Below are 27,501 nucleotides of genomic sequence, written 5' to 3' on the forward strand. Positions count from 1 at the left end.
GATGTCCCATCAGAGCTGGACCCTCCATGATACTCACCTCCAGCAGGTCCACGACCATGTCCAGAACTAGGCCGTTCAGGGATAAGGCTAAAGTCCACTCCAGAACCACCACAATCAAGATCATGCTCAGTGCAAGCTACTGACTGAACATGGTTACCTGGATCAAGACTGAACTGTAGCTGTCCAGGACCAGGACCAAAATCAGAACCAACATCAGAACCAGACTCTGGAGGCAATGAACCAATGGTATTCCTATCAGAACTTTGCATCAGCTGGACAGGACCTGTTACGGGGCCAGCATGAGGACTTTCTGAACCCACTCCCCCAAGTACAGAACATTCTTGTGAAGTTCTGACAAAGCTAAATGGAGCCTCAAGCGTTGAAGTCAATACTGCAGACGGAGGGCTGACCTGTGAGTGGACAGAGTCTGAAGGAGTAGCAAGGCTTTGAGTAGACTGAGCAGGGTCACCAAGTCTCTGGGACCCTTCACTGGGTTCTGCTGTTTGGACAGCACCAGCATCCAGAACAGAGTGAGAAGGAACAGCAGCACTTTGGATGGAAAGATCAACCGCCTGGACGCAATCTGACAAAGAACCCGGGCTGCTTGGTGCTTGACGAAGGCCGGGACTGGTTCCAGGGTTGGACATGGGTCTGTGGGGCACTGTCCCATCCAGAGCTGGCTTCTGAAGTGGGCTAACAAGTGTTTGTGCTATACAAACAGTATTAGCTTGACCTTGATGACTAGTCCTTGGAGAGACACCGCTTGTAGGAATACTACAAACAGAACTACTAGATGACAGACTATGGGTAGAAGATGTCATTGCAGAGCTGTGGACTTGTGTGGGACTAAAGTCAATAAGGACCTCAGGATGGACCAGTCTGTCCGGGTAGAGCTCTATATCCTTACCCTGACCAGAAATGGAGTCACCAGGTTGAGCCAGTCGTGCTTCAATTAATGATGGAGACATTGGGCCATCTTGTTGTGTTGAGGACTTAGCTGGTATGAGACTTGCTGACTGTCTGGGGTCAGTCTCTATTGGCAAGACTTTGAGACAGAAGGCAGGGTTTGTAGGCATTGTAGGCACTGGCTCAGCTTGTTTGGAACTATCACTTGTGCCTGGTGACAGACTTTTGTAAGGACTCTGGTTTACCTTTGTGTCACAAGGTGAGTAAGTTAGGCTACTGTGTTCAAGAGAAGTGCTACCATTATCAAGGCTTACTGGCATCTGAAGGTCAGGGATGTGAGGCTGGTAGTTCTCAGCAGATTGCACTGTTGAGGAGTCATGGGTGAACTCTATATCTTCCAGTTTCTGTCCACCAGAGTCAAAACTTTGCCTGACCGTCTTGTTGTAGTGGCACTGAGTTGGACTTGCAGGTTGTGAGAACTGTGGGGTCTAGATATCCCCTGGAGAGGGTGAGGGCTACAAGGAGCTGAATATGATTCAAATGCCATCTTGGTAGATGTGCCAGATATCAGTGGTGATTTAGGGTTCAGATTACAGAGATTCTGTGGAAGGTCTGAGCCAGCGGTTGTGTGGTCCAGTGTTATGGGAGATTGCAGATAAGATGTACCAGCTTCCAATTTATGGTTGGGCTGGGAGTTTATGATGCTTGTTGGACTGCATGGTCTCTGTAGCGGTCCCTCAGGTTCCAGATGGTATACTTGTTGAAATCTGGTAGGATTCAGCCCTGATGTACTCAGACTCTGAGGCTGAGCATTGCTAACCAGATGTGCCTGCAGAGATAGAGTATCCAGTTGGACCTCTGTGAAGTCTGGTTCAGAAGAAAGAGAGTTCAAACTGAGCTTAGAAGAACTCTGAAGAACCTTTAGGGGGGACCTTTTGGTTAGACTAGGAGGAGAGGACACTGGACCAGACTCAAATCCTGTTGGACTGGCCTGACATTGAGGAGGCCTTTCAGGTTCAAGTTGGTGTGACGGGCATATTCCTGGTTTTCTGACTGACAGTGTGGTAATGAGGAAGATGACTGTTGATCAATGGAAGCAGGGTGAGATAATGTTGAGCTCGACATACAATGTGCTGGCCTGAAGCTGTCATGGTGATCTTTACCACTACTTTCTTGGAGATGTGGTAGTTCAGCAGCACTTGAATGGATCTCTTTAGGCAACAATATTGCTACTTCTGAGAAGTTTATAAAGTTTAATTCAGGACAGTCTTCTGTCCTTTCAAGAGATGGTGGATGATCTTGTTTGAAATTTTTAGGAGATGTAACAAGACATTGGATTTCAGTCTCTGGATATGGAACCAAACCTTCACCCGAGTTCTTCAGAGGAGGTTCTGGACTTGTACACATGTGGGCTGGAGATGGAGTAGGAGTTTTTATATTTTTCACCAGGAGACTCCACAGATGGTTGCTTAGACTTGAGGGGAGACATTGGCGGAATTTGCTGATCAGAAGAAAGCAGCAGACTTTGATGGGTTGTCTGTAGAGAGGGTGAGAGAGTCTCTTTTAAAGATGGTCCCTGGTTGTTTTTGGTCTCCACTGAAGAAACCTGCTGGCTCTGATCATTAACCTTCTCAACTGTTGATGAAACAAGGTTTTTGTGCGGTTGAGTCTTCTTTAGAGATGGTAGTAGGCTCTTACTGGTCTCCTCTAGAGATGATGCATAATTTTTATCAGGATCTTGTACAAGGTATAAGGGACTTTGGTGGCTCTGCTCTGGAGATGGTCCAAAAGTTGGATGGCTGTCCTCTAGATTTGGTGTAGAAAGTTTCGTAGAAGTCTGAGGAAAATCATCGGCTGGTACTGCAGCACTCCAATGGGCTTCCTCTTGAGGTGCTAAAGGGCTCTGACACAAAGTGAGTGGAAGATGGTTTAGGACAATGCTTGAGTTTTCTACAACATGATTCTTAAGGGACTCCTCCTCTGCAGTGAAAGAAGTACTTTGTGCCGTCTTTAGAAAAAATTCACCAGAGACTTCAGACTCTTCTGGTAAGAGTTGATTGATCGCTGCTGGAAGGGCTGCAGAACTCTGATTGGACTCCTCAGAACTCTGATGTACCACTGAAGGAGATACAGAACTCTGATGGGTCTCGATTGAGGGTACTGATGATGGACTCTGAGGAGTCTCGGCAGGGGTTCTTACAGGACTTCATGGGAGGTGGCTGGAGCTGTCGATGGACTCTCATGGGTTTCTGATGAAAGTGATAAAGGACTCTGAGTCTCAACAAGATCTGATGGGTCTCCGTTGGAGCTGTTGCAGGAGTCTGATGGGTTTTGGCCGAAGGCATAGTAGGAATCTTATGCATCTCTGGAGGTGTTGATGGACTCTGATGGGTCTCGGAAGAAGGTGAAGCAGTACCCAGAGTCTCAACATAGGTCTTAGCTGGAGAGGCTGCAGACCCCGCTGGGGCTCGGCAGGAGGGACGCAGGACTCCGGCCGGGCTCGGCAGAGGGGACGCAGGACTCCGGCCGGGCTCGGCAGGAGGGGACGCAGGCTCCGGCCGGGCTCGGCAGGAGGGACGCAGGACTTCGGCCGGGCTCGGCAGAGGGGACGCAGGACTCCGGTCGGGCTCGGCAGGAGGGGACGCAGGACTCCGGTCGGGCTCGGCAGGAGGGGACGCAGGACTCCGGTCGGCTCGGCAGGAGGGGACGCAGGACTTCGGCCGGGCTCGGCAGGAGGGGACGCAGGACTCCGGTCGGGGCTCGGCAGGAGGGGACGCAGGACTCCGGCCGGGCTCGGCAGGAGGGGACGCAGGACTCCGGCCGGGCTCGGCAGGAGGGACGCAGGACTTCGGCCGGGCTCGGCAGGAGGGGACGCAGGACTCCGGTCGGGCTCGGCAGGAGGGGACGCAGGACTCCGGTCGGGCTCGGCAGGACGGGACGCAGGACCCCGGTCGGGCTCGGCAGGAGGGGACGCAGGACTCCGGTCGGGCTCGGCAAGAGGGAACGCAGGACCACGATGGGGCTCCGCAGGAAGGGACGCAGGACCAAGATGGGGCCGGGTCGGAGGGGATGCAAGGCTCCGGTCGGGCAGGTCAGGAGGGGATGCAGGACCAAGCTGGGGATCAGCTAGTGGGGACACAGGACCAAGCTGGGGCTGGGCCGGAGGGGATGCCGGAGGGGACGCAGGACCAAGCTGGGGCTTGGCTAGAGAGGACGCAGGACTAAGCTGGTGCTGGGCTGGAGGGACGCAAGGCTCTGGTCGGGCAGGGCAGGAGGGACGCAGGACTCCGGTCGGGCTGAGCTGGAGGGGACGCAGGACTCCGGTCGGGCAGGCAGGAGGGGACGCAAGGCTCCGGTCGGGCTGGGTGGAGGGGACGCAGGACTCCGGTCGGGCTGGGCCGGAGGGGACTCAGGACCAAGCTGGGGCTTGGCTAGAGGGGACGCAGGACTAAGCTGGTGCGGCCGGAGGGGACTCAGGACTCCGGTCGGGCTGGGCCGGAGGGGACGCAGGACTCCGGTCAGGCTGGGCCGGAGGGGACGCAGGACTCCGGTCGGGCAGGGCAGGAGGGGACGCAGGGCTCCGGTCGGGGTGGGCCGGAGGGGATGCAGGACTCCGGTCGGGCTGGGCCGGAGGGGACGCAGGACTCCGGTCGGGCTGGGCCGGAGGGGAAGCAGGACTCCGTCGGGCAGGGCAGGAGGGGACGCAGGGCTCCGGTCGGGTGGGCCGGAGGGGATGCAGGACTCCGGTCGGGGTGTGCCGGAGGGGACGCAAGGCTCCGGTCGGGCTGGGCCGAGGGGATGCAGGACTCCGGTCGGGCTGGGCCGGAGGGAAGCAGGACTCCGGTCGGGCAGGGCAGGAGGGGCGCAAGGCTCCGGTCGGGGTGGGCCGGAGGGGATGCAGGACTCCGGTCGGGCAGAGCAGGAGGGGGCGCAAGGCTCCGGTCGGGTGGGCCGGAGGGGATGCAGGACTCTGGTCGGGCTGGGCCGGAGGGGATGCAGGACTCCGGTCGGGCTGGGCCGGAGGGGACGCAGGACTCCGGTCGGGGTGTGCCAGAGGGGACGCAGAACTCTGTTGGGACCGGACTGGAGGGGACGCAGGATTCCGGTCGGGTTGGGGTGATGGGCACGCAGGACTCTGCTGGGGCTCGGCTGCAGCTTGCTGCAGGCTGTGACCGAAGGTTGGTGGTGATATAACAGGTGGTTTGTATTTTGCGAGAGGCGGTGACAACGGCAGGTCAGTCTGCTCAGGTGACGATGTGTGCCTCTGATCTTTGGTCGGGGGAGATGGACTTCTTTCAAGGACTTTTAGTGATGCTGCAACACCGTTCTTCCAATAGGATGGAGACCGTGGAGGATTGAGTTGAAGGTCCTTCTGAGATGTTCCAAGAATGCTTCCACTTGCTACAGAACTTATTGGATCGTCTGCGGAGAGGGTGGGACTAGTTGGAACTCTGATAAGTTTGGACTCTGCAAAGGACTAGGCGGTAGCTTCAGGCAGATAAGCTGGCCTGGATCAGGAGCAGCAGGCGGACTAAGTCCAAGAGAGGCATTATAGGGAGAGGCTAGCTGCTGTTCCAAAGGGCTGCAGGAGGAGCAGTGGTAGAGGTCAGACTCTGCTGTGCGCTCCCCAGCCTGGTCCGAACACTCGGCATGAACAGACCTGAAGCACAGAGAACATCAAACACTCAAAAGGACTGAGGAGGGAAAGTAAACATATTTAACACACATCCTGTCGAAGAGCTGGAAGACTGGTAGTTGTTCAATTACTTCCATCTTTACTGAAGGAAATTGAAAAACTGACTTGTAGTCGGAGGATAACCCCGTTCTAAACAAGTTTACCTGTAGCAGCTGCTGCAGGTCAGACTGTTCTGCAGCGAGGCAAAGTCAACAGCCCGGTAACAGAGAGGACAGGGCAGGGCAGGGTCACATGAGTCGCACAAAAACTGATGATTGGCCCACTGACCCGATGATGTCACACCACATCGGCGACAGACTCTGCAGTTCTGGAGAAAACAGGTCCGATGAGTTCAGCAGCAACAGTCCTAGGCAGTTGTACTTGACAGAGTTTCTAACCTTGCAGGTCCAAGCGCTGTTGGGTGTACCGTCCAGAGGAGGAGAGAGGCAGTGTGTGTGGTAGGCCTTATCACAGCGCTGACACACCAGTAGCAGGCCTTCATCGCCCCGTAACCTGACACACACATATAGAGCTGGTCAGGACCGACAGGATGACCTCTAACCTGCTAACCCTCAGTCCAGCCAACAGTGGTGCTGCACAGTCAGGTACTAGTTCAGTCAGAAGCTCTGTCACCTGCAGCTGCGACACATCCTGCAAGCGGGACACTGCCACCCAGACCGGACCAGAGGGGACGGGGTGAGAGCCGGCTTCAGACAGTGTCCATGGTAACAGCTACCGCAGCAACAGCACATCAACAAGTTGCCGGGTTCGGTTCCGCCCAAACACGACAAACACTTGGAGGAGCCTGTGTAGACAGAGGTTAGTGCGTTTCCATGGCAACAGAGGGTAAACGTGGGGGGAGGCAGAGCTCCGAGTTCCCCCACCTGGGCCGGCGTGCGTCGGGCACAGCGTGAGCCTTTGGGCCCAGTCCTGATGCGCGCCAGCAGCAGCAGCACAAGGGAAGTGGTAGCTCCGCCCACATCCCGTCTCCTGGCAACGCAGCGAAGCACCCAGGCGTTGGCAGAACCCACATACCTGGACAGGTGAGACAGGGGGCGGGGCTTATTAATTTGACCGACCGGTTCCAAAGTTCATCTGGATCCGAGCCAAGAGCCCGTTCAGCATCAGAGTTCCTGAAGGTCTGAAAACACCTGGACGGCCCGGCAGAAGGCTGTGTTCTTCATCCACCAACCCCCCATACAACATCCTGTCACAAACTCACCTGGCTGCTTCCCGAGTCGATGGCTTTGTCCACAAAGAGCAACGACTGGCCGTCACCATGCCGCACACCTTCTGACCAGCGGCACACTGCAGGTGAGCACAGCACTGACCTGCACACAGAGCCAGGTAAGCACACGTATACAGAGGAGGAGAAGGAAAAGGATGAAGGGCTACCTGTGGGGTCGAACAGTGATTGGACGTTGATGTCGTGTGGAAGGCCGATGGGTCCGAGCTGCCGGATGAACTCTGAAGATTCATCTTCTGAAACACAAAGGGACCGTGACTGATCTGAAGCCCTTCAACAGGTGATCACCTGGTAATCTACCATCAGGTGATCGCCTGGTTATCTACCATCAGGTGATCGCCTGGTAATCTACCATCAGGTGATCGCCTGGTAATCTACCATCAGGTGATCGCCTGGTAATCTACCATCAAGTGATCACCTGGTAATCTACCATCAGGTGATCGCCTGGTTATCTACCATCAGGTGATCGCCTGGTAATCTACCATCAGGTGATCGCCTGGTAATCTACAATCAGGTGATCGCCTGGTTATCTACCATCAGGTGATCGCCTGGTAATCTACCATCAGGTGATCGCCTGGTAATCTACCATCAGGTGATCGCCTGGTAATCTACCATCAGGTGATTGCCTGGCGATGAGCTGCACCAGTACTCACCACACTGTGCTGGGCTGCTGCACCTAACAACAAACAGATCAGCTGGTCAGCCTCATCTTTTCAAACCAAGAGTTTCTTCTTTATCTATGAACTGGAAGTGAGGTCACATACGTGGGCGGGGCCCTGTCTCCACGGTAGCAGTGGTCATGGCAGTCATCGACACGATCAGAGGAGGTGCGACGGTTCAAGATGTGGAGCGGGATGTAGCCCGGGGTCGGACCGAACACCACAAGACGCCCCTGGCCCAGAGGAGGCTGGTCGCCACGGTAACAGAAGGCACACTGCTTCAGCCTGCAGGACAGATGAACACATGAACTCAGGCTGTGTGACCATGGCAACGGGTCATTTAATTACGCTTAGTCCAAAGAATATTTTCTCTGAAACCACCCATAACCCATAATTTCCCCTAACCCCAATCCTAACCCACATGACAATCAGTAGCAGCAGGGGCCTACGGAAGAGTTTCCATGGTATCAGCCAGACTCACCGTTTCTTGGCGTGTCCGAGGGTTGGGGCGGGTGAGCCCCCCGATTCCTCTGATGGGGAGTGCTGGAACAGGGGGGAAAGGGAGCCCTCGTCCTCGTCTTCCAGGCAAAGGGACACTGGGGGACTGGAGTGGGGACTCAGCTCTGGATTCTGCTGCACCGGACCGACACCACAGCCTTCCTTGGTGTCCATGGAAACCCTACTGGGACAGCTAGTCTCAATAGGGGTGGGGCTGTGGGTGGGTTCCCCTGGTTCTGGAGCGCAGACCTGAGGGTGCTCCACAGGGACGTACTGTGATAACAGGTCAACAGTAACGGGACCTGTTCTGGTACTGTCTTCCTCCTCAGAAACGGGCGTTGGTTTTGAGCTGCACTTTGGGACTCTGGGCTCAGGAGCTGGTTCAGGACAGGGACTGAGCCCAACCTCGCTCAGTTCAAGGTCTGGATCAGGGTTTTTGTGGGACTTCCGCCTTGAGATGGACCTCCGGGACCCCACAAGCCTCTTAGGTCCCATGGGCTCCTTGGACTCTGGAGGTCCCTTGGTCTTTGGGGGCTCCTTGGGCTGGGGGGGCAGGAGGTTCCTTGGACTCTGGAGGCTCCACCAGCTCTGTGGGCTCCTTGGCCTCCAGGGGTCCTTTGGGCTCTGGAGGTTTCAGTGACTCTGTGGGCTCCAGCAGCTGATTGGGCTCCTTAGCCTCTGGGGGTTCCTTGGGCTCTATGGAGATCAAACAGAGGATTCATTGAAGATTGCAGTAGTCAGAAGAAGCTCAGTGAAGTGGAAGAGCAGCAAAGATTGAGTCAATCAGAAAATGAAGCTGAGCTTTTTTCTAGGACCTTAAGAGAACTAATGAGTTCCTGTGGCTGCAGCTCTGATTTATCATTAAGGCCACCTATCTTTTTCTGGAGTCGCTCTTTCTCTGTAGTCCCCGTGCTTTCTTCACCCTCTCCCTGGGCTCTTCCTCGGCTTCGCCCCCTGCAGGAACACAGGTCAACAGGAATTGTTATTTATGCAATTGCTGCTGGAAACCTGGTTCTTTTGAAAACCAGAATGAAAAGTGTTTCTGTTCATTCAGAAACACCTTAAGAACATGAGCAGAATGACATCACAGTTTGTGTATGGTAGGAAGTAAACTCAGGGGTTAAGTCCACCCTCACCCAGGTGCCTATTTTATCATCATGCCTCTCACCACTTCTCCTGGGATAATAACCACAAACATACTTTTAGACACGGTCATATATCTGTGAGGACCCTAGGTGTTAGTACGTTGCTTGAAGTCAGAGTAAGCAGACCAGACCGGACCAAGTCAAGCCTGCTCAGTTTCCATCCCAGTTCAGTCTGAAGTACATCACAGAGATACTGTTGCTTAGACATCAATACTTGTATAGCAGCAATCACTGATCAGATGATACAGATGGTTTGATTCAGTGCTACATTGTTTATTCCGTTTTCTATCTCCTTTCCCACCTTGTTCACTAGAGAGAAACTTCACAACATCATGCAATCTTCTCATCCACCCCAGCGTCCCAGACGTATTGTTTGGCAGTGCAAAGGGTCTCTATAGGATTTACCAGAGATGCAGATAAAATTAACCTTCCAGGTGAGCTTCTGAAATGTAAACAGTGTGGATTCCATGGCCAGCGTCTAACATTTTCCGCTCTCTAGCCAGTGTCTGCTATCGTCTATTATCGTGTGCTCCCTGGCAAGTGGCTAATCCATGGATGAGATGCTACGCTCCTCTCCCTGACTGATGTCCAATCCATGGGTGAAGTGACATCCACTAACATCAGTTCACTGGCCAGCATCCTCTGCACTCCTTGGCTGATATTTGCTCCCTGTTTATTTTCTGCTCTGAACCCTGACTAATGTCCGCTCCATGATGAGGGACTGCAAACTGGAAGACATCTACTAACGTCTGTCTCTAGCTAACATCCGCCAACTGCTAACACCCACTTCCTCGTGGTGCTGGTACTAGAGTACATTCACAGTCTAGGAGGCTCAGCCAAATTCAAGTGAAACAGAGACTACATTTGAAATGAACCCGAGGCAGAAAAATATCCACACTCTTTGAATCAAGTGAATATCGTCTCATGTCATATGTTGTGATTACATACTCAAACACTCAGGAAGGGAAGAGTTTCTGTTTAGAGAACAGAACCAGACCGAAGACCAAACTAATCCCAGTACCAACCAGGTATCTCCATTTGACAATGAAGAAGTTGTCCTAGGGCAGTGCTTCTCAATTATTTTCCGTTACGCCCCCCCTAGCAAGAAGAAAACTATTCGCGCCCCCCACTCCCCACCGTGACTATCCATCTCTGCATAACATTTTTTCCTTATTAACATTTTTTTCGCTGAAAAAACTCTAGCGGCTTATCGGCGTGATTGGGATGTAACGTATTTAAGTGACGCGCTAATTTATTTGGCTTCATGCTGTCCGCTGCGAGCATTTTTAGACACAGCAAACACAGCGGTCTTTCCTCTTCTCCAACTGTAGTCACAGTGAAGCAAGCGCTAAATACGCTTCGTCGTATTCCTCTTCTTAGCTTTCGGTTGACTTTCTGTTGTCTCATTATCTTTGTCTCTCTCCGCGTTTCTTTTCATCCCTGTGAAAAACTTTTCATGTTGGGGGTTGTTGAATAACGGAGGCCATAGACAGAACGCAGTCGGAGCTTTTTGTTGACTTAACACTGCTAACCAAGGCAAACCTGTTGTCTTGTAAGTCGTAAATGTTGCACTGTCGCAAACGTGACAGAAGTAACAATGAGAGCGCCACTGCCGCCCTGTGCGCAATTACACTTTATACTAGTACGGCCAAAAAAAAGCCTGTTCCCCAGGATCACACGCCCCCCAGGTATCGCACCGCGCCCCCCAAAGGGGGCCCGCCCCACTATTTGAGAAGCACTGTCCTAGGGCAAGACACTTCACCCGCCTTGCCTGCTGGTCCGAGGCCACAGTGGTACTGGTGCATGGCAGCCTTGCCTCCATCAGTGTGACCCAATACTGATGGAGTTGGGTCACACTCCCAATTGCTGTTGTACTAGACAACAGTTGTGGCAATTGTCCAGTAGTTTGAGACCATTAGTGTGTGAACATGTGTGTGAATGGTTGAAAATAGTGTGAAGCTCTTGGTTCTCTGGACATGGATAAAGCACTATACTAATCCCAGTACCAACCAGGTATCTCCATTTGACAGGCCATTTGCCATTTATCATTAGTGGTGCTCTTACTTCTTCTTAGATTTGGGTGAAGGAGGAGCAGGAGGCGCTGGGCGGCTGTGGTTCCCATCCTTCCGAGGTCGCCCGCGGGGTCGCTTCTCAGGGGCGGGGCTCGTGGCTGCAGCTTTGGCCAGCTGAGCGCTGCGTCCAGCCCGCGTCAGGGGAGGTGGGGGTCCTCTGTCCCGAGGCTCCTGAGCCTCAGAGGGCATTCTAGGTGCAAGCAGACAGACAAGGGTTAAAGTTTTCTGTTACCTTACATGACTCCACCCTGACCACAAGAAGACACCACACTAAGCTTATGAGATAAGGAGTCTGGGAGCAAAAATGGTTCACACCAACACATCTAACTGAAGATCAAAGATCTGCAGGTGCCAGCTCGTAGCAGCCAACCAAGCAGAGGTGGGATATTTGCAGAATCACACGACTAATGTTTTTTTTTTTCTGTTATTTTACTTATTGAGTTCAGAAAATTTCAGTCTCTAAGTTTATTTCTACATAATTTCATCTCTTTCAGTTCGACAACTTGTTGCTTTAATATCAGAACTCTTGTTTAATGCTGACTGAACCACTGAGAGGTTCTGGTGAGATGGGACATGTACTGGTTCTACTGTCTGACCAATTCAAGCACTGTGAAGGCAGAACCACAACCATCCATCATCCATCCATCCATCTGTTAACCACCGCCCATCCATCCATTAATCTATCTTTTCATCCGTGGTCCATCAACAGATGGAGCAACTGGGATGCGAACTGGGTTTCCATTATAAATGTGCTCAAATCTATGTTCAGATAATGTAGAAAAATAAAACTGCCCTACTGCATTGTTTTAAATAAGAAATCCACTGAAAATCACGCTTGAATAAATTTGTTCACACCATAAGTCCTCAAAAATCATGGCAGGAACGGATAAACATAATTATAAACTAATAATTCAGCCATGGCGCTCATCATCTATCAGCCGGTCAGAAGAGAGGTCTGCGTCTTATTCAGGCGGTGGAGCGACAAGCCCGCCTACTAAGGGGAAGCTATATATGAGGCGTTTTGGGGAAGTAGTCAGTGATTTAACAGAAGAGCCATGGAGTCAACGTGTTGGCTTGATCTGCTTTTGATGAACTGATGCTGTGAGAGTTCTACTGGAGAAAGCTGGCGTCATTCCAGGAGGCCAGAGTGACAAAAGTACTGGGTACAAACTGATGTTGCGATTAATTGCAGTTTTTACAACATACACCTATTTTAAATGGTTGAAAAATTACCTCATTTGCTATTCCAAGTGCAATTTTATGGGAAAGGAAGCACAGCCAGCGATAAACTGCACATCAAGGAATCTGGGTGGGTTCTGTTGTGAGGGAGAAACTTTGATTACTCAAACCCAGATCACCAACCCAACATCTGCTACTGGTTGGACCTAATGGCTCCCATCAGCTGAGGTTTGCTGTATTCTTTCAGTCAATTTCAGAAGCTGCACTAGATATGTCTTTTTAGTTTGTTATTTTTTGTAATTTTCTAGTTCATTGTGTTTTGGTCGATTTTGGTTTGTTTTTCTACAGCTCTTTGAAGTTTTTTAATCTTCTGGCTATTTTCATTTCTTCTATCAAGAACCAGGAGTATTTCTGGTTTTTGATAGACGAACCAGGAGCTACTCCTATTGAGTTCAGAAATTTCTACATAATTTCATCTCTGCACAGGTGCAGATGATCCAGGTGGATCATCTGCACCTGTTACTATACTTTCATCTACAGTCAACAAGCAGTGGACCAGAGCCATCAAATACATCTTAAACCTCTAACTACTGCAGCAGAAGAGCCCTCTAGGATCGCTGGAGGAACCCTGCCTCAGAACCAGAGTGTTGGACCTGAACACCAAGGAACCTCAGAACCTCCAGTGGACTACAGCCAATCCATCGGAACCACAAAGATTCTACCCCACAACTCAAGTCTACAGTATCTGACCCATCTTAGATCCAAGGTTGGACCCTTAGAGAACTTAAAATCAACCATGTAAATCCTGTAGGACCCAGTGGAACCTTAGAGAACAACTGAGAACATCAGAACGATATAGAACGACACCAGAACCTCTACCTGAGACAGCAATGGACCCTTCAGAACCAGGAACGACCTGTGTATCTCCATCTGACGAGCTGGTACCGATCAGAGGTCAGGGAGGCCCTTTCGAACAGGTGAGTCCTGGTCAGGTGAGCCATAACTATGTGGCTAATCAACTAGCTCCATGCTAACACACCCATCTGTCAGAGGACTGGAGCCGGCTAATAGTAGCCGGCTTTGGGAGACCGGTAGGCGGCCTCCCACACCGCATCAGCCTGGTAAGCCTGTCTGGATGCCCGGACTCAAGCTGCTAATGACAGTCGGTGTAGCCGTTAGCATGTAGCCTCCCCGTTCACTTCGCTGTTAGCATTAGCATTAGCTCCTCGGCTGTCTGTCGCGCGGTGCAGGCTACTGACAGCAGGGCAGGGAGCGGACAGCCGGCCTTGGCCCCCGGTTCGGGGCGAGTTAGCGGCGGAAGGAGGACCGAGACAAGCTGCTTACTGATTTGACGCGGTTCTCCTTTTCCTCTCCAGTTTTCAGTCAACTTAGAGCGACGTGATCAGCACCGAACTTCTGCGACAGAAAACATCTGCTTCTGGTGTCTGCCGTACAGAGCTGCTCCGTGGAAACATTCCCGTGAGCTGTAGAAGGAAAAACACGCAGTTTGGACGCAGATAATTAGTGAGAAATCAAACTTGAAGTGGTCGCACCGTCATGGAGGCCATGTTTGGGAGCGACCGAAGCACCGCCTGTCAGCCCCAGCAGGAGAAGTAGATCCCAGAAAACCTGTCCTACAGCTCCACCAGGTGGCCGCTCTGTCCTGGAACCAGCGCCCGGATGAGGGTAGCCTTCCACCAGACTATGGCCCAGCTGCGTGTCCGTGTGGTCCAGCTTTCTGTCGTAACCGCCTGGTTTGTTTGTGTTGTGTAAAAAGTGTGTGTGACCCCGCGGAGGAATCTGTTGGGGGGCTGCTCCTGTTATGCGGCTGCTGTCATCAGACCAGGGAAACCTGGACCGGATCGGAAGCGGGGGAGATCAGGACTGCAGTTGCACGTGCAGTAAACGCAACACAGGAACTGGACAGATCCGTCCAGAAGGAACGTTCTAGATCATGCGGTTCAGTTCTTGTTTCAACAGGATTCCTCCAGGAGAACTTAATGAACTCTGTAGAACCCGCTCAGCTGATGGTTACCTGGCTGTGGACAACTGTCCAGTGATCCAGACCACCGAATCCAAGATTTTGGACTTTGCACGTCTGATTCTGCAGAATCAGTACTGTGAGAGCTCGCTGTCCAGCTCCAGAACCAGGAAGTGACTGGGTTCAGGTCCAGTACTGATGGGTGGATATGTTCCTGCTTGATGTTGAACCAGACAGTTTTATTAACACGGTACATTTTCAGCAACAAGGAAATCATTTTCACTTGATTAGATGGAAAATAAAACTATCAGTTACAAAGTAGGGTGGCAGGTTAAAAAGCAGACTACTAACCAGGTGTTAACCAGAGAGTTCCTACCCTAGCCTGATTATTACCTGGATAGTACCCAGGTAATAAGCGGGTACTGACAATGTGGTTTAATCATTTTACCAGGTATGATTACTTCTGGATCCATGGTTTAGTATTTGTTTCTCTTCATCAGTGAAACAAATTGTGAAAACTGCTTCTGATTATCTCTACTTTCCTGATTATTTCTAGTCATCTCTATTGATATTTCTACCGTAAAACCAAACAACTGATGATCCAGATTCTAATCCATCTCTGGTTTTATTCAATTCCAACATGTCATCATAATTAAGTTACAAACATCAACAGTGAGTCTTTAAAGTATAGCAGAAAGACCAGGAGGAGGTCTCTGGTCCAGATGAACTCCACGCCACCATCCGTCACTCTGAAGGAGCTGACCCTGGAACTCTTGGTCCCAGTCCAGGAGGAGCAGTGGACGGTGAAGACCTGTCGGTTCCTCTGCTCTCCGCTCCCTTCGTCTCCATTTGCTGGGTTATGTTCAGCTTCCTGTCTGGAGCAAACCAGCCGATGGTCACCAGACGCTGCCAGGCACGGCAGAGATGGGACCGGTCTGCCTCTGAGGAGGGTGGCCCACTAGAACTCCTCCTGATGGGGTGGCAGGTTGCAAAGATGGTGATTTTGTAATCCCTGAGGAACAACCACAGAACAGGACATCAGCTGTTAATCCACAGCATCAGAACCACATGATGGACCAATGCAACTTTGAACTCTAATGCTTGGACATCCTCCTCAAGAACGGAGAACTGTGTTGTTTTACTGGGCTGATTGGATGGAGCGGTTCCTGGTCTGGAGAACATCTGGATTGGGTCCTTGATCCAGTACTGAACATTGGATCCTCGGGTCATGGACTGAGCTCCAGAACCATGAACCTGGGTCAACATCAAAGGACAGGGCCACTGATCTGAGTTTCTGATCAAAGTTGCTACTGATGTACTGCAATTGGACTGGACTCTACTGGATGTGAACGGGTCAGTCCTGCTAAAGACCAAATGAACCAGAGGACTGTTCTCTGGTCAACATCTCCTGGGAAGAACTTTCCATCGAACATCTCAGTTCTTGCACAATTTGTTCAGGCCTTTTAAAAGACACAAGAACTTTCTGTGTATCCAGTTGGACCTGCTGAAGAACCTTCCTCTTGAGCATCTTGTTTTAGGTTTCATTGGCTCTAAAACCTTTAGCCTTTATCTGAAAGTGAATTGACAGGACAGTCAGTAATGAGAGGGCAGGACTGGCCTTAGTCCATGTCCTATGCTTCACCTCTGCACCACCAAGACCTTCCCCCCACCCACTGGAAGCTCCTCATGACCCAGAACTAAATCAAACCCCCACCCTCAGTGTACAAGCTTAGATGGACAGGTAGACTCTTCAGACAGTCCGTCAGAGGTCAACCCTCTACAGACCATTTAGAACCCACTTGAAGGATCCACCTGAGCAGTCGTCCCAGCAGCTCCGAACACCTGCTGAGCTTCTCCTCCTGCTTGGCAACGCTGGCTCCGCCCTCACTGCGATCCGACCAATAGAACGCCGAGATGCTGTCAATGAGAAGGAGCGATGCTCTGGGTCGAGAAGACAAGGTGGTCTCCAGAAAATGAAGGGTGAGAAGGAGTTGGGAGGAGGAGGAGCAGCAGACCACCAGGAGGCGAGTCAGACAGGAGCGCAGAATCGCATCATCAAACCCGGCAGAACCACCTGTTGAGAAAGGAACCAGTCATGTTCTAGTAAGCTCATCTGAAGTCTTCAAACCCTATAGATGTCGTTAGCTTCACCTGCACTCAGTCGACTGTCCAGAACACTGGCCAGCCGGAACACGTCCAGACTGTAGTCTGTGTCCACAAAGACAACGTCCACCTCCAGACCCCAGCCGCCTCCGGCAGGATGCAGCGACACAGCAGGTGGTAGAGCAGCTCCGTCTTTCCTGGAGACACCCGAACACAGGTCTTAAGTGGGTCAGGGCATGGACCCATGGAACCAATGAAACCTTACCTGTCCCCTCCGGACCGTACACCTCCACCACCTTCCCTGCCAGAGTCAGACACACAGTCAGAAACAACCTGATCACTGGTCAGCTGAGAAGTAGTGGGTGGAGTGACATACCACGGTCAGGTCCTCCATCATCAGCAAACAGCCGAGGCTCAACGTCCTTCAGACAGCGCCGGGCCTCGAGACGGGCAAACAGCTGCAGGGATATACACTGAACTAACACCAGGATATAGACTGAACCAACACCAGGATATAGACTGAACCAACACCAGGTAATATACTGAACTAACACCAGGATATAGACTGAACCAACACCAGGATATAGACTGAACCAACACCAGGATATGGACTGAACCAACACCAGGATATGGACTGAACCAACACCAGGATATAGACTGAACCAACACCAGGATATGGATTGAACTAACACCAGGATATAGACTGAACCAACACCAGGATATGGATTGAACTAACACCAGGATATAGACTGAACCACACCAGGATATAGACTGAACCAACACCAGAATATAGACTGAACCAACACCAGGATATGGACTGAACCACACCAGGATATGGATTGAACCACACCAGGATATAGACTGAACCACACCAGGATATAGACTGAACCAACACCAGGATATAGACTGAACCAACACCAGGTTATAGACTGAACCAACACCAGGATATAGACTGAACTACCACCAGGATATAGACTGAACCAACACCAGGATATGCACTGAACCAACAACAGGATATAGACTGAACCAACACCAGGATATAGACTGAACCAACACCAGGTTATAGACTGAACTAACACCAGGATATAGACTGAACCAACACCAGGATATAGACTGAACCAACACCAAGATATAGACTGAACCAACACCAGGATATAGACTGAACCACTACCAGGATATAGTCTGAACTACCACCAGGATATAGACTGAACTACCACCAGGATATAGACTGAACCAACATCAGGATATAGATTGAACCAACACAGGTTATAGACTGAACTAACACCAGGATATAGACTGAACCAACACCAGGATATAGACTGAACCAACACCAGATATAGACTGAACAACACCAGGTTATAGACTGAAACAACACCAGGTTATAGACTGAAACAACACCAGGATATAGACTGAAACAACACCAGGATATAGACTGAACTACCACCAGGATATAGACTGAACCAACACCAGGATATAGACTGAAATACCACCAGGATATAGACTGAACTACCACCAGGATATAGACTGAACCAACACAGGTTATAGACTGAACCAACACCAGGTTATAGACTGAACCAACACCAGGATATAGACTGAACTACCACCAGGATATAGACTGAACCAACACCAGGATATAGACTGAACTACCACCAGGATATAGACTGAACCAACACCAGGTTATAGACTGAACTACCACCAGGATATAGACTGAACCAACACCAGGATATAGACTGAACCAACACAGGTTATAGACTGAACTAACACCAGGATATAGACTGAACCACCACCAGGATATAGACTGAACCAACACCAGGATATAGACTGAACCAACACCAGGATATAGACTGAACCAACACCAGGTAATATACTGAACTAACACTAGGATATAGACTGAACCAACACCAGGATATAGACTGAACCAACACCAGGATATAGACTGAACTAACACCAGGATATAGACTGAACCAACACCAGGATATAGACTGAACCAACACCAGGATATAGACTGAACCAACACCAGGATATAGACTGAACCAACACCAGGTAATATACTGAACTAACACCAGGATATAGACTGAACCAACACCAGAATATAGACTGAACCAACACCAGGATATAGACTGAACCAACACCAGGATATAGACTGAACCAACACCAGGATATAGACTGAACCAACACCAGGATATAGACTGAACCAACACCAGGATATAGACTGAACCAACACCAGGATATAGACTGAACCAACACCAGGATATAGACTGAACCAACACCAGGATATAGACTGAACCACTGATGAAAGGACACTACCACCAAACTTGAGATGAACTTTTACTTTGAAAAGCCTTAGGGCTGAACCTGAACTGGACTTTTACTGTGAAAGTCCATTAAAACTCCATACCAAGTTTTAATATCAATCTTAAAGTAATCTGAGATGAAACAAATATTTAGTAAGTTTTGGGGGGGTTTTGCACAGCTGTAGATTTTTTCTGTGCCAGTTGATGTACAACTAACCGGAGCTGGGATTTCATTTTGAAAACCCAACAGACAGTTCCGGTGTTAAAAGTCTGGACTCTAAACTCGGTTATGGAGCGATGTCGACCACCACAACCAGGTCACCTGTCCGCGTCACAAGCTCACCTGAGTCCCGCTCTCACTCATCTCTGTCCGACCTTCCTCTTCCTCTTCCTCATGATCATTTGCGCGGGAACGCTTCGACTTCCGCTCGCCAGGTTGGAGCCGAGGCGATGGCGGGAACATGATTTAGGTTCGTTGCCGGTTCGGAAAAGCCCAGACGGACTCATTGAAGAGAAACAAGAAGCGTCGGTTTATTACGGCGAAAACGCAACCGGTGAATCGGTTTGTTGACGGTGACATCACTTCCGGTTGATGACAAAATAAGACTCGGTTTTTCACAATAAAAGTGTGTGTGCATAAAGGGGTAGTCCGCTTCAAAAGAACATCTCGGCTTTTCTTCATCCCCATCACGAACATAAACCAACTTTTATATGGAGGAAGAGGAGCCCATATGAGGAAGACGCCTGAGGTTCAAGTGATGAAGATAGAGGGCCAACGCTGTAGTTATGAATCATGTGTTGAAACTGAAAAGGCCAATAGAAACCGTTTCTTTCTCTATGCAACCTTTAGTTCAGTAAGTCATGTGTTTTCTCTGTCTGTAGAATTTTAATGCATTATTATATAGAGAACAGCTGAAATCAACAATGAGTGTCAAGTTTTAATGTCAAACTTAATAAAATGATAGATGAAAAAATATTTTGTCTTTTTTTTCAAATAAGTCAGGCCTCTCTGCCTTGTCTATGTGTCAGTGACTGACTGACGGCACCTGAACGCACCATGTCTCTCAGTGAATCCAGCAGTGTTGAAATTTCATTGACCTTAGAATTTTTTATGAAGGTCAGTTTTCATTTCTTTACAAAAAATAAAGATCTTTAGAGCTGTGGGTGAAGCAGAAAAACAAACAGGATCGGGTGAGAAAATATGTACTCTCCCTTTAACACAGGTCCAAACTCCTGCTGGTTCTGGTTTATCTCGGTAGGCCGTGTATTCAGTACAGCATCAGTGGTGATCTGTTCAAAACATGACTGAGAGTGATGGTGAGAAAACATCCATCAAAGAATCCAACCAGACAGCGCCCCCTTGTGGAGGATTAGTGATTGAACACAGAAGTTCAATTACAAACATTGGAGCAGTCTCTCAGAGCTGACAGTGTACATCTCATGACAAAGAACAGCCCAATATGGCTGACTGGAGGTCTAGAGCTTCTGCTAGAGAGAACAAACATGAGGGAGGAGGGCCACAGGAAGTCAGCAGGGCGGTCAGAGAGGACCCAACACCTGCAGCTCTGCAGGCAGTCTGACAAATGCACAGATGATAGAGAATCAGAAGAAGAAAGAAGGGAAACTGAACAACCTGCGACCCTTTATCAGTTCTGGCTCAGTTACACCTGCTTATTAATCACCTAAACATGAGCTCTTCACTATTTATATTCATGACTTTGTAAACTCTTCTAAAATATTTCATAAACTTATTTTACTGATGATACAAACTTGTTTTTTCACATGCAAATCTAAATGAACTACAGGAAATAGTAAATGTAGAAAATAAATACCTGGTTTAGTTTCTCCTAACACCAGCAAAACTAATTTTATTTTGTTTAGAGTGAATAAATGTTTATCATTCACTGATCATATAAATCTTAAAATTGGAAATGAGGAAATAATGAGAGTTCTCCAAGGTTCCTGGGGTCTTCATAGACGAGTTCTGAAATTGGCCGGAAGTATTTTAAGCTACTATTTATAAAACTCTTGAGCCGCATATTAATTAGTGGAATGTTATCAGGAATCTCCTTCAAAAGAAGAGGAGAGCCGATTCTGGTCCCAGTTTAACCTCCCATCCATCCCATCGCTTCGCTTTCCTCCAGTTAACTGAAACAAATGTGACCAGAATGTGAACAAAACTAATCAGATTCATAAATTGACAGTTTGCTCCAATCAGAAGCCTCAGCGCTTAGATATGGTTCAAAAAAATTATTACCAGAAAAACTTTTGCTTGGAGGGTCCAAAGCTTGAAACTCATCTCCACTTAAAAAAAGCTGAAATTGTTTTATTAATCCATTTGTGATCAATTGTCGGTCTGCCTGCGTTGTAGAGATAGAATGAGGAATGAAGGTTAGTAAAAATGGATGAATTTCATGTTCACTGATTCATTCACTCACTTTGCAGCTATGATCTGGAATATCATGTTATTATGGAATTTATTATGAATGAATAAACTGAATACTCGGAATATTCTGCGGTACCGACCCAGCAGAACCAGTCCTGGCCAAACAGTGTGAACCAATGAGCTTGTTGTTGTTGTAATGACGTCACTAGCAGCTGATTCGGTCACTGTCCCTTTAACGGAACCTAACCCGCATTAATGTCTCTCGTGATGTCGCTCTGTCCTCGTGCGCGTGTCCTCACCCGGTCCCGCAGTCTATCACGCAAGGCGGCAGCTGCAGGGTCATGTTGCGGTCCCGCTCCGGTTCGGTTCGGTCCGGTCCACGCCGCTCTGCGTGCTGAGTGTCCGGTGTGTGCGGTAATGATGAAGAGAGCGTCCTTGATGCGTGTGCGTGCGTAGGACGAGCACTTCCGGGTCGAAAGCAGAACCCAGAACCCTCTGGTAACTGGACAGGAGATGCGTTCAGGTGCTGCCAGGAGGGCCGGAAGTCCCGGAGAATGATGATGATGATCAATCAGTCAAAGTTTATTTGTGTAGCTCCCTTTCTTTTTCTGGCTGGTGTAGGGGATGTAGAACCAGAACCGGGTTAGAACCAGAACCGGGTTGTGTAGAACCAGAACCGGGTTGTGTAGAACCAGAACCGGGTGTGTAGTAGAACCAGAACCAGGTGGTCCAGCAAATACTTGGTGGATCTTAATCAGAGGTTTGAACGCCTGAACTCCCTGAAGACCAAACTGGATCAGAACCAGGACTATGAACTTGACCAAGTTTTGATCTAGTTCTGGTTCTGTCCCAGTGTTGGTTCTACTGGGTCAGTGCTTATGTAATAAACCAAACTCAGCCAGAACCAGACTGACCAGCAGAGGCCAGACAGGTTCAGGTTGTTGATGTTGCAGAAGAACCAGCAGAGACTCCGAGTCCAAATGTTTTATTAGAATCAGTGATCAGCTGCAGTTACAGAGACAATGACAGAACACTCGCATGCTGGACCTGTCGGACCCGCGGGATCAACAGAACCGGCGGGATCAACAGAACCGGCGGGATCAACAGAACCGGCGGGATCAACAGAACCGGCGGGATCAACAGAACCGGCGGGATCAACAGAACCGGCGGGCTTCTTCATCATCAGACTGTTAACTCATCGATGACATTGTGTTCAGCAAAAACATTTTTTATTTTAAGTTTTATGTTTGGTTTCATATGAAATGGTCCTAGTGAGACAAACCAATCAGGAAGTGTCTTCAGGTGAATTTCATCCAATCAGATCTCATCCAGCTGCACTGGAGGCAGATCAAGGGTCCGTCTGTTTCTGTGCATGGTACCATCAGATGTTTCTGGTACCATCAGATGTTTCTGGTACCATCAGATGTTCTGGTACCATCAGATGTTTCTGGTGATTTAATGTGAAACTTTCCTTTTCAGTGTGTTTCAGGACATCATGTGGTTCTGATTGGACTTCCTGTTGGTTTCTGCGAACCAGAGGATCAAACATGTTTCTGTAACTTACTGGAGCTGATGAAAGACTCTAACTATCAGAGGTTTGGGTCAGAGGGTCTGGGTCTCTGGAACCGGCTGGCTCTGCTGTCTTCTACTTGAGCTTCAGATCTTCTGCCAGACACGGATCCAGCTCACACAGCGCGGCGATGAAAGCCGAGCTGGCCTTGGGGCCCTTTTTACGGACCATGTCGACCACGGCCCGGACTTTTTCCCCCTGGGTCTGAACATCGAACTCGAGCTCACAGTCGTTCATGATCTTGTTCTCCAGCAGTTTGTCCAGAATCTGCTGCAGAACCTGCTTGGAGATTTTCCTACAAGCTTTGTTCTCACCGAAAGCAGAACCTCAACCGGGTCGGCCTGGGAGCTTGAAGACGCACCTGGAAAACGAGTCAAAAACTGATGTCAGGATGCTGATGATGGACTGAAACTGTAACAGAACCTGGTCACTACAACAAACCCTGACTTCTATGACTGGCTCAAACTATGAAGGTCATAATAATCCAAGAATATTGTACAAGATTAAAAACACAAAATAAACAGCAAAGAAATTGTAACAAAATAACTACAAAATTAAACTGACCAAACTTCTGCAATCTGGAGCTGACTTTAAAAATTGTGGCAAGTTTTGGGTTGAGAGGGTTCGTGTGGTTCTGGAGGACCCGATACTTTAATCTGACCTGAGGTTCTGTTACTGACCTTGAGCTGCAGCTGCAGCTGCAGCTGCAGGACACAGATCTGCCAGCTTCTTCACCAGGTCATTCCTGTTGATCTTCTTCAACATATTCATCATGACTTGTCAGCTCCATCCATTTGGTACGTCTGCACCATCAGGTCCACGACGTCCATCCTGTCCGCCTTCTGCAGCCGGCTGCTTTTGATCGGTTGGATCCCATTCCAGGTTTCCTTCTTCAGATGCCAAACGAAGGTGTTGAAATTGTCATCTGGCAGGTCATCCAAGATATCAATAAGATTCTCTTCTGTGCACATCTTGACCTACAGCTGAAATCAGAGGAAAACACGAGTCAGAAGTTCACTTGATAATCAGTTGAATCCTGGAGAACTCGACAGCACAAAGGAAGCAGCTGAGCCGTTTGACCAGGAACCCGCCTAACCATTGGAGCACACCGGACCTTGGACTGGAGACGTAGACTGGAGATATAGACTGTAGATATAGACTGGAGATGTAGACTGGAGATATAGACTGGAGATATAGACTGGAGACGTAGACTGGAGACGTAGACTGGAGATATAGACTGTAGATGTAGACTGGAGATGTAGACTGGAGATATAGACTGTAGATATAGACTGGAGATGTAGACTGGAGATGTAGACTAACCCTAACCCTCTACTGGTAACGTCTGCTTGCTCAGGAAAGATGGAGGCTTCATGCAGCTTCACTGGTTTCTCTCCAGGACTGATACATAGTGGCAAAAATGTGGAAAATCTAATTTTGCAGTGGAGGCAACCATGACGCTGCTTCCTGGTGAAGGTTGAAGTGAAGAGGCTGCGTGTTAATTCTACACTGTTCTGTACCTAAAGCATCAGGACTCGTGTTGTAGAAAAGGAAACAATCTGGGTTCTCATCAGTGGCATGTAAGGAGAAAGTTTTCTACTCTGCTCAAAAACATGACCCAAGATGCAGAACTCTGTGCAAACCTGCTCTGAAAGCTGCCTGACGAGTTTCAGGTGATTTCCACAGAACTGGGTGTGAGAGATCAATGGAACTCAAAGCATGTTGGGCTCACAGATTACAGTGAGACCTTCTCAGCAGCCCCATTCAGTTCTGACTGAAATCTCAGGTGAGTTCCACAGAAACAGGCCCTTACCTGTAGCACCACACGACCTCGCCCTCCATACTCGTCCCCCCATCCCTACGTCCCTTTCCTGTCGTGTGACGTCACAGAGAGCAGAACATTAATGCTCCAGTCCACAGAAGGTTGGATCTGTGGGACGGTTGATGTGCATATATATAATCCCAGACCCTCACTAGGATGGTGATGTGATGCGTATGAGTCAAGTTAAATCCCAAACCCCATTACCGCCTGTTTCCCAGGAAGAACGGTTTCTGATGAAGCTGTGCAGGTTCCGACTGGCTGAAGTCTGACTTTCTTCCAGCTCAGAGGACGAAGCCGTTATCGCCATCAGTGGACAGAAACAGGAAATTGCAAACAGCTGGCTGACCTCCTCTCTGCTTCTGTTTGCATAGCTAGTGAAGGGTCAGAGGTCGTACTCACCGGCTGTCCGACGGAGCTCAGCGATGCGTTGCTTGCTGTGTGAAGACGGCGCTGTTCTGCTGGATCGACCCAAACTGAGCTGCTTCCGGGTTCCTTCCACAGAAACCCTGAAGGGCTTCTCAGAAACCGGTTCTGTTGCTCCAACATGTCCGAACTCATGTCTGATCAAAACCTGCAATCTGGAAGCTCACCTTCTGCTTCCTCATCACCAAAGCTACAGTCTAAATCCGGCGCTGCTTCTGCGTGGTGCAGCAGAACCTGTGAGGAGGTCAAAGCGGATGACGGACATTTACTCTGGACCGGTCCGTCTGAGCGACGGTTCCGACGCGTTTCGCTACAGGAAACATGGAGTTTAACCAACGCTGGGCTTTGATGGCAACTATTCATTCATTAAAGGCTGGAGTCGGTTGTTGCTGCAGAAATGTCAGCAAAATCCTAGAAAAAGCTTTTCAACAGTTCAACAGTGACGACGTTCAGTCTGGATTCCATGGTTACCACAATACTGAGACTGGCCTAGTCAAAGGGTTCAGTGACACTTTATGTGTCGTGCATAGCGATTTCTCAAGACCACAGGATCTCAAAGTGCTTCTCAATACAGTCAGGGCCAAACTGCTGTAGCCACAGCTGGCGCCCTCTGCTGGCTGGGTGGAGCAGGGATCGAACCAGCAACCTGCCAATTACCCTAACCCAGTGCTTCTCAAATAGTGGGGCGGGCCCCCTTTGGGGGGCGCGGTGCGATACCTGGGGGGGCGTGTGATCCTGGGGAACAGGCTTTTTTTTGGCCGTACTAGTATAAAGTGTAATTGCGCACAGTGGGCGGCAGTGGCGCTCTCATTGTTACTTCTGTCACGTTTGCGACAGTGCAACATTTTACGACTTACAAGACAACAGGTTTGCCTTGGTTAGCAGTGTTAAGTCAACAAAAAGCTCCGACTGCGTTCTGTCTATGGCCTCCGTTATTCAACAACCCCCAACATGAAAAAGTTTTTCACAGGGATGAAAAAGAAAGCGGAGAGAAACAAAGATAATGAGACAACAGAAAGTCAACCGAAAGCTAAGAAGAGGAAATACGACGAAGCGTATTTAGCGCTTGGCTTCACTGTGACTACAGTTGGAGAAGAGGAAAGACCGGTGTGTTTGCTGTGTCTAAAAATGCTCGCAGCGGACAGCATGAAGCCAAATAAATTAGCGCGTCACTTAAATACGTTACATCCCAATCACGCCGATAAGCCGCTAGAGTTTTTTCAGCGAAAAAAAATGTTAATAAGGAAAAAATGTTATGCAGAGATGGATAGTCACGGTGGGGAGTGGGGGGCACGAATAGTTTTCTTCTTGCTAGGGGGGGCGTAACGGAAAATAATTGAGAAGCACTGCCCTAACCTAACATCGCCACCATAAACTGGAAGAACCACAGCTCTGGTTCTGGTTCTGTTGGACCTCAGTGCTGAGCTGGTCGGACTCTCTGGTCCAGTTCTGGACTGGTTCCAGTTTGACATAAACTGGGATTTCTTTGTTTCAGTAGGAGACTTCTCAGGGAGGTCAGAGGTCACATGTGGGGTTCCCCAAGGCTCCATTCTAGAACCTCTTTGATTCAATATCTACATTTTCCCACCGGCTCAGGCTATAGCAGGAAATAAGATCAGTCACCAAAACGACGCAGATGATACGCAGCTCTACATTATGATGTCACCAGGTGACCTTTGACCCCATCCGAGCCCTGAAAACAGATAAATGTGTGGATGAGACAAAACCTTGTGAAACTGGAGTTATTATAGAGCAGTGCTTCTCATTTCCTGCTGCCCTGCATGTCTCAGGTGTTTCCCTGCTGCCTCACCTGGACTCAATCTGTGCTGATTGACAGAGGAGGTCAGAGGTCAGAGGAGGTCATGCAATCATTTGGATCAGCTGTTCTGGAGGAGAGGCTCATCTAAAACATGCAGAGCAAGGGGGGCCTGAGGACTGTCAGAGGAATGATCTAGAGCTGCAGATCTAGAGTTATTGCCCGTATTCCTGAGAGGCTGACAGTGGAAACCATTACAGCTCTTCCAGTATTTCACTGTAATTTATGGCTTTGCTGCTAATCTATAGTCTTGATATCTCTTCTTATTATTGCTGTTGTGCAATATGAAGTAAAAATAGACGGCGTCTGCTATCAGAAATGCTCAGAGTCTGAGTTCAGTTCAGCAGCAGAACTGCAGAATATTAACTCAGTGTGAAGTGAATTTGATCTGAACTTTGAAAAGTTTCTTTAAACAGAACATTTCAGAACCAGAGGACTAAAAATCTGAGAAGCTTTGATTCCAGCAGCAGGTCTGATGACAAACCAGCAGTCCAGACGGTTCTGACTAGAACCAGGAGGATGGAGACACATACTGCTTCTGGACCTCCTGGTTCTGGACCAACTGGTTCTAGACCTACTGGTTCTACTGGACCTACAGGTTCTGGACCTACTGGTTCTGGACCAACTGGTTCTGGACCTACTGGTTCTGGACCAACTGGTTCTGGACCTACTGGTTCTGGACCAACTGGTTCTAGACCTACTGGTTCTACTGGACCTACAGGTTCTGGA

At 49.4% G+C, this 27,501-nt stretch overlaps 2 protein-coding genes and 1 long non-coding RNA gene across 3 annotated transcripts in view; all 3 read right to left on the reverse strand.

The window, feature by feature from the left end:
- Nucleotides 1–14,315, reverse strand: part of LOC129356909 (histone-lysine N-methyltransferase 2C-like) — a 48,175-nt gene extending 33,860 nt beyond the window's left edge. Inside the window, 23 exon segments of the mRNA XM_055026450.1 lie at nucleotides 38–1,384; nucleotides 1,387–1,938; nucleotides 1,941–2,340; nucleotides 2,342–3,111; nucleotides 3,114–3,177; nucleotides 3,216–3,895; nucleotides 3,952–4,267; nucleotides 4,370–5,349; nucleotides 5,352–5,566; nucleotides 5,746–5,909; nucleotides 5,980–6,094; nucleotides 6,215–6,386; nucleotides 6,466–6,616; nucleotides 6,804–6,883; nucleotides 6,886–6,912; nucleotides 6,977–7,063; nucleotides 7,481–7,503; nucleotides 7,592–7,771; nucleotides 7,968–8,485; nucleotides 8,529–8,680; nucleotides 8,856–8,938; nucleotides 11,194–11,391; nucleotides 13,725–14,315. Of these exon segments, the coding sequence (XP_054882425.1) occupies nucleotides 38–1,384; nucleotides 1,387–1,938; nucleotides 1,941–2,340; nucleotides 2,342–3,111; nucleotides 3,114–3,177; nucleotides 3,216–3,895; nucleotides 3,952–4,267; nucleotides 4,370–5,349; nucleotides 5,352–5,566; nucleotides 5,746–5,909; nucleotides 5,980–6,094; nucleotides 6,215–6,386; nucleotides 6,466–6,616; nucleotides 6,804–6,883; nucleotides 6,886–6,912; nucleotides 6,977–7,063; nucleotides 7,481–7,503; nucleotides 7,592–7,771; nucleotides 7,968–8,485; nucleotides 8,529–8,680; nucleotides 8,856–8,938; nucleotides 11,194–11,390 (7,273 nt within the window). The 5' untranslated portion in view covers nucleotide 11,391; nucleotides 13,725–14,315.
- Nucleotides 14,316–14,981: 666 nt separating this feature from the next.
- Nucleotides 14,982–21,553, reverse strand: LOC129356911 (DNA repair protein XRCC2-like). The gene is given in 8 exon segments (XM_055026453.1): nucleotides 14,982–15,258; nucleotides 15,261–15,373; nucleotides 16,174–16,435; nucleotides 16,498–16,605; nucleotides 16,608–16,661; nucleotides 16,730–16,765; nucleotides 16,841–16,922; nucleotides 19,102–21,553. Coding segments are annotated over 8 exon segments (1,020 nt in total). The 5' UTR covers nucleotides 19,222–21,553; the 3' UTR covers nucleotides 14,982–15,013.
- Nucleotides 21,554–22,113: 560 nt separating this feature from the next.
- On the reverse strand, nucleotides 22,114–25,041 carry LOC129356912 (uncharacterized). Its single transcript, XR_008605466.1, has 3 exons — nucleotides 24,933–25,041; nucleotides 23,395–23,697; nucleotides 22,114–23,075 (listed from the first exon to the last, which is right to left on the reverse strand). It is a non-coding gene; the product is annotated as an uncharacterized LOC129356912 (long non-coding RNA).
- Between the last annotated feature and the right edge of the window lie 2,460 nt (nucleotides 25,042–27,501).

Source organism: Poeciliopsis prolifica, unplaced genomic scaffold (assembly GCF_027474105.1).
Source record: "Poeciliopsis prolifica strain line A6 unplaced genomic scaffold, Auburn_PproV2 SCAFFOLD208, whole genome shotgun sequence".
NCBI lineage: Eukaryota > Metazoa > Chordata > Actinopteri > Cyprinodontiformes > Poeciliidae > Poeciliopsis > Poeciliopsis prolifica.